This window comes from Buceros rhinoceros, unplaced genomic scaffold, assembly GCF_000710305.1.
Source record: "Buceros rhinoceros silvestris isolate BGI_N320 unplaced genomic scaffold, ASM71030v1 scaffold5632, whole genome shotgun sequence".
Classification (NCBI taxonomy): Eukaryota; Metazoa; Chordata; class Aves; order Bucerotiformes; family Bucerotidae; genus Buceros; species Buceros rhinoceros.
The window spans coordinates 24,069-30,755 of NW_010398219.1; the positions used below are offsets into that span (position 1 = coordinate 24,069).

Consider the following 6,687-nt stretch of genomic DNA (forward strand, 5'->3'; position numbering starts at 1 on the left):
CAGGATTTGTTATTTTGGGGTAATACTTCAGGCTACCCTGGGTGGGAGGGAAGAATGTGTTCATATTTTTGGTTTGACATTACCTCTTAGAACTCCTCGCTTATTAAGTCTCTTGCATATGATCTTTCCCATCTTGTTGAGGCCAGTGACGTACCTGCAATCTCAAGATAACCTGTCTAGGCATGATTATTTCTAATATTTCCATGCAATTCATTTTCATGATTAGCCCAGCATTCATCTTTGTGTTTGTATTATAATTGACTTATAATCTACTTTCTTTTCTTTTTTCTCTTTTTAGGCTTTTGTTATTTTTTGTGGCCTGGGCATAAACAACACGATTATGTATGACCAAGTGAAGAAATCCTGGGCAAAACAGTCCGTGGCTCTTGATGTACGTGTACATTTTAATCAAAACTTTTCTTGCCCATAAGTCTCAAATATATAGGCACCTGCTGTTTCTGAATTTATTGTAGTTGGTATAATTTTCTACATCTACCTCTCTACACCTTACAGTGCTGTCTTATTAAGGTAATGTTGAAGGGAAACTTCCCAGGCTATGCCTAGCTATGGAGCTCATGCACAGCTGAAGTAATTTTGAACCGGGATATTTCATTTGATGCCTATGTTTTTTACATTATAGGCAGGGATAATGGTGACCGAGAATCTAGTTTCTTACAGGTGTAAGCGTGGGAATTAATCTACATATGGAGTAGCTAAATGGATGGAAAGCTTTCTCTTTCTTTGCCCATTGCTTTGTAGGAATTTCTTTTCCTGTTTCTGGCCTTCCCCTTCATTGAAGAATGAAATGTATTAGCTCCTGGAAAACAAACTCTAAATGCAGAACATTTTTTAAAATTATGATCAGTTACTAACTTCTGAAAGCTGATTCAACAGTAAAGCATGAACCTCTGTTATAATCTGGAGATTTAAATCATCTTCAGAATAATTTTGGTGAAAACAAAGCTTGGAATTTTGAGGATAGCTTTACAAATTTGTGTTATTCCTACTGAAACAATAATTAAGAATGGTTTGAATGAAATTTAAAATCTTTTAAAAAACATTATGCAAGACGAGCTAATCTTAAAACACCCCTCTGATGAAAGGGTAATGTCGCTAACGTTTCAATATTGTTTTAAATTTCACATATGATGAGAGAAGAAAATGATGTAGCTATCACTGATGTGTGCACCCTTTAGTAGTGTAACTCCTTTGAGTTTACACAATACCCACCATTAAAATAAGAACCACAAAAATCTCTCTCTTAAAACAAAAATCAAACCAAACTGGAATGCTAGGAAGATGGCATTTTTTTTTTCTTTACTTCAGGGTTGGAGACACTTACCTATGTGTTGGGGATCTATCCTGTAAAGCATGTCGGCATGTCAAGGCTTTTTGAAGCCAATAGGACTGTTCTAGAAAACATTCTAAGCATAAATGGCTTTTTAAATTATTCCTGTATATGTATTCACATAGGAGGAAAAAGTTTAAAATGTTTATTTTCAGGCCTCTGACAAGATTCCTTATTCTTTACATATCATAGTAATGAATTACTGTAAACCTTCATATCCCCCAGAGAGCTGTGCAATATGACACTTTAGAATAAATATTCCTCCTGACCAGAAAAACAAGCAGTGCTAGATATCAGATACATAGGGATGAAAGTTAACATAGAAGTTTCTTATTTACTACTGAAATCAAGGAAATTTAAATTTCTTGGTTGAAAATACAGCTTTTCTTTAATCTAAAAAAGACTAATAGCCATGTAGCTTGATTGTAGATTATAGGTTTGATAAATGGCCACATGCTTCAGTGAAGATTAATTCTTTCTATAAATGAGCAACAACTTGTGATAATATTTGTGTAAAGTGATTGAAGATACAGGAGAAAATTACCGAACAGAAGAATGGTATATGATGAAGGACTGTGAATCCATTTTTCACTAATAGAATACTTTATTAGTATTTATGTGTTTAGCTAGGATGGCAATGAGTGGTACTTGAAAATGACATTGATATCAGATGTAAAATAAATCAATTTGATATATACCATAATAAGATCCTTATCCAGATATCCAAATACCATTTTTCACATAGAATTCTCATAAGATTGACTAATAAACAGATGACAAAAATGTAAATAAATGATGGGACAAGGTCGACGGTAGGATGCCATATGGTTCAAAACCAGGCTACATGCTATTTTATATATTAAAGATGCAAAATTTGCAAATTATTGTAAGATTAGAATAATCAATAATAAGGAAGACTGTAAAAATCTAAAGGGATATAAAGGAGAAACTCAATGAGAATTCTGGTATTAAGTGTAATCTGTCATAGCAGAAGATGTAATTTTACTATCTTACAGATTTCTGAGAGAAGCTACAATACAGTTGGACAGAAAAGATACTATTTGACAAAGTACAAAGTATACTCAAATAGTACAAAGATACTGCTCGACGAAGTATAGTTATAGAAAGTGGGACAGGACAAGTGAATTGGTGTTTGTTATTTATTCTTTTACAGTGCAGGAATGATTTCCTGTTACTGTAAAAGAAGACGCCTCTAAAACTGGTATGAGTAAATACATCTTGGGACTTACTGGCACAAAGCATTGCAAGCCAAGGGCATTTCAGAGGGAGTTTAGGTGTTTGTGTGCGTAATCATGAGTGGGTATTTGTATGAGCCCATTGCAGGTGAAATCAATTTCAGCATGAGAAATACGTATGAATGCTTTAGCACCTAAGCAGATCTAGTGGTGTTGCTGTGTAGTGAGCAAGACCTGTCCTTGATGGGAGTGCTCTGGCTCTGGGAGCTCCCTCACAGACCAGCACAGGATGGCTCTTGCACCTCCTGGGGTGTTCTGTGTTAGGATCATCACGTGAGGATATAACGTGTTCCATGTAAATGCATCCATACTTACAGGTCATAAGAGAAGGTGTGCAGTACTCTGTGCATTTTATTCGATGCTCTCAGATCCAGAATGGTACTGAAGAGAATGTCAGGCATAGCGTAGACGTGCTAATTTGCATGCAGTGATGTGCCACTAGCAAAGGCATTAAAACTTTTACAGTATAGCAAAAGGCATTATTTAAGGTCTATAAATCTACTGTTATTTTTACATTAAATTCTTTCTCTTTAAAATGTAGAACTCCAGGAGAACAATGTAGGAATACTTATAATATTAAATTACTTACTGTCCATGATGTCCTATAAAATTCCCTGCAACATAAATGCCAAATACCTGATAACCTGCAATTAGTTATTATATGCTGACATTCAGAACTGAATTACCACACATAAATATTAATTAAATTTGTTTTAAACATCATTGATTAGACTGCAGTACAGAGCCCTATTATTTCTACATAATTGTCAAATCTACAAAAACGTTTTTTTTATCTTTTATTCTGAGGCAGGTCTTATCTTATCATGCAACATGTTCGAAGGCAGAAGTTGATAAATTTAAGGTAAGGATTTAAGTTTTTAGTTATTTCTGAAATTATAACAGTAAATTGAAATTAATGAAGATGATATGAAAGAAAAGTATTACATCAAAAGCAGAAAATGATAATTAACAATGATTTATGAAGGATGTATTACGTGTTAGGCTGTTAGGCAGGGAAGGTGGAAAAAATCTTTCAAGAGATGAAAACCTGCCGTGATGGGTGCACAGCGGCAAAATACCATTATCCCCGTAACAGCTGCTTGATCTATATTTTGGTGTGGGTTTGGTGGCCTCATCAGCCAGAACCACCATAGAGGCTTCATACCACAGTAGAAGGCAGGGGAATAGACTGAAGAAAATGAGAGGAACTCAAGACTTTGTTTATAGTGTGGAAGCTGTCCTGTGTTTACTGAAAAAGCAGAGCATTCACTTCAGGATTGTGCGTAGGCTCGGAATGCTGGATGTGAAAGGTGAGAAATCCTCTTCTAACTTCTGTAAGCTCCCTGGGCAGAACTGTAAAGCAATGTGTGCTGAACATAGCATGACTAGGGATCGATAATTATGTGTTCACTGAATCCTGCCTTGCCAAGGGGTAGAGAGTAGGGGGAACGGTGACCTTCTTCTTTCATCACTGCCAGCACTCCAGAGCTGCTTTTATGATAGCAGCTTTATGTTTCTTCTTTTCTGCTTGCGGAAACACCAGGGAAGCTTGGTGGCTCTTTCCTTGGCTATGAGGAGTCAGTGTTGTAGAGGGCTTCTCAAATCTGTTTGGGAGGCTCTCGTGGCGGGTATCGGTGTTGATCTCCTGTATGCAAAGTGCATCAGAGACTGTGGTAGAGGTCTGAGAAGGAGATCTGGACTGTTGTGACCCCACACTGCTGGCATTCCCTGCTGTGGTTCCCTGGCACCTATCTGGTTGAAAAATAGCTGGTTAGTGGTTATTATGACACTTGGCTGGCTGGCTGCAACCTGATCTCTGCACCCTAGGGATGATTGCAGTGGAAGGGGGAAGCCATGGGTATCAGCAGAGCTGATACCAGTAGATTATCTGGGCTGAGGAAGGGCAGCCCTTGCTAGTTAGTTAATTAGTTTGTAGATTACGGCTCCCACAATGGCTGTGCCTTAGAACTCTGTATCACTACCTGGTGATAAGGGTGTGATGTTCTCCCTCCATTGTAGTTGTTGGTGCAGTTACCCACCCTCTTGTAAACTGAAAATTAGATTACTGTATTGATGGAATCAAACATGCTTGAAGATCATTCCAACACTGCAGCCAGCAGAAAATACTTTTGTGCACTTAGTAAGTTGTATTTTATCTTTGGCAAAAAGAACACTGAGCACTGCATGAGAGAGAGGGGAAAGAAAGGGATAAAAGACCATAAATATTTCTTTTTTTTCTTTGTATTTTAGTTTACTGTAGAATAAGCACCTGTGATATAGCTTCTGTGACTGTCAGGATTCAACCAATATCTTTCTACATGGAGAAGGCCATACTCTGTGGTTGCTGTCAGCCATTGCAAGTCAATTCTCCATCACAGTCTGTGTAGCTGAAATAAAAGTCTGCTATGTTACTCTTTGTTATACCAGTGTGATAAGGAGCTATTCTACTTGTTTTCCCAGGTGTCTTCATTAATAGATTTGCCATTATCCAGTTACCTTGAAGACACTTTAATGGTTAATGATAAGGTAAAGGGAAATGAAAATTATTTTTGCATTAATAACTCGGATACATTTTTGTAAAGAACGTAGATGAGAAAATTATGAATATAATTAAGCTATGCTTAAACTAAGCTGAGATATTTTTTCAGAAAAAATTTCCCTTTCCTATATCCAGTTGTTTTGCTTTCAATTCCTGACCAAATGAGTGCCAGGTAGTCTTTGTTAATGCTTTACACCACTGGTTGTAAACAAAACGACCCAGAAAGGACCAGCATGTCTTCTGGGCCTTCAACAGAAGAGCTTATCTCATCCCCAGAGAGGTCCATCCGTCTGTGGGATGAAATTGGTCCCATCTTCTCCTTGGTCTGAGCTCTGGCAACCAGTCTCCCTGCCAAGGTGTCCTGGGGCTTCCTACCCTGAAATCACCGCTCTTTTCTCTGTTTGGTGTATTGTTATTTTTTTTATAAGTAAGCCCTTTGTTCTATTAGGGTCATCTTCTAGACTTGACTGGCTAATAAACAGTTATTCCTTCTGGGGGTGTTTGGGGCCAAAACTGTCCCCTCTCGCTTTGATGACATATTGGCAGATGTCAGAGGAAATGTCTGTTACGATTTACCCGATGTTTTGGTTCAGTCAGAACCGGAACAAACACACAAGATAGAAACATCTGAATGAGAGTAATGCCAGTAATGCCGCTCCTGGCTCCTGACTGACGTGGGACCTAACAGTAATTAATGACTTTGGAGTGACAAAGTTGACAACTTTTCAACATACTAAGCCAAACATACTGTAACCCCAGCTGCTTTGAAAAAATTACATGTTCCTCCTAGTTCAAGTTGTTTATTTCCATCTTTGTCATCTTATTTCTTTGTAGTCTTAATAAAAAGATTTTCCATTAATTTTTATTTGCCTAAGATCTCAAGAATATTCTGATACAAAGTGAAAAATTTCAAGGATGAAACAACAAAAAAACCCACCTTAGTAAGAAACCCTTGAGGAATGAAATACCTTTCTCCAGACGCTAGGACGGGAAGAAGTGGAGAGCATCATTGGTTGTGGAGCTGGGAAATATAGAGAGAAGTTCACAGTATGGAGCAATGAAACACGAATGTATGATAATGGACCGTGACGTCCAATTGGCCTGTTCCATTTCTGATTTCTACAATTGTCTATAAACAAAGCAGCAGCAGACAATCACACTGAAAGGGTTTTTTGCACATTTTTGAAGAGATTTCACTTCTGGTGTTACTAGAATATAACTTTCACATGTTTCTCAGGGGGCCAGTGCAAGCAGGACCAGTGTGAGGCTTGGACGCGGTGTAAGCTGGTGCAGTTCTGCTGAGCCGGCAGGAGCCATCTCCTCAGCCTGCTGCCTGTGCCCAGGGCAAGGGCGAATGGAAAGTTCACACCCTTAACCTAGTAAGCTTGTTTTAGCAAGGAGGGAGGTGGCTCAGCCCCCCAGACAGACACAAGAGGAACTGCAGAGATCTGAATTCAGAGCCTGAGCAAATCCCGCAGTCTCCGTAGGTGATAATCTGGCCCTGGGGAAGGTAATTGGCCGTTGGCCCTTGGTTTCAGCAGGCA

At 38.4% G+C, this 6,687-nt stretch overlaps 1 protein-coding gene across 1 annotated transcript in view; it reads left to right on the top strand.

The window, feature by feature from the left end:
* The window catches only part of PDE11A (phosphodiesterase 11A), a 79,123-nt gene that overhangs the window by 14,912 nt on the left and 57,524 nt on the right, over positions 1-6,687 (top strand). Inside the window, exons 7-8 of the mRNA XM_010131007.1 lie at positions 299-391; positions 3,416-3,466. Coding sequence (XP_010129309.1) covers positions 299-391; positions 3,416-3,466 — 144 coding nt within the window. The remainder of the gene's footprint in view (positions 1-298; positions 392-3,415; positions 3,467-6,687) is intronic.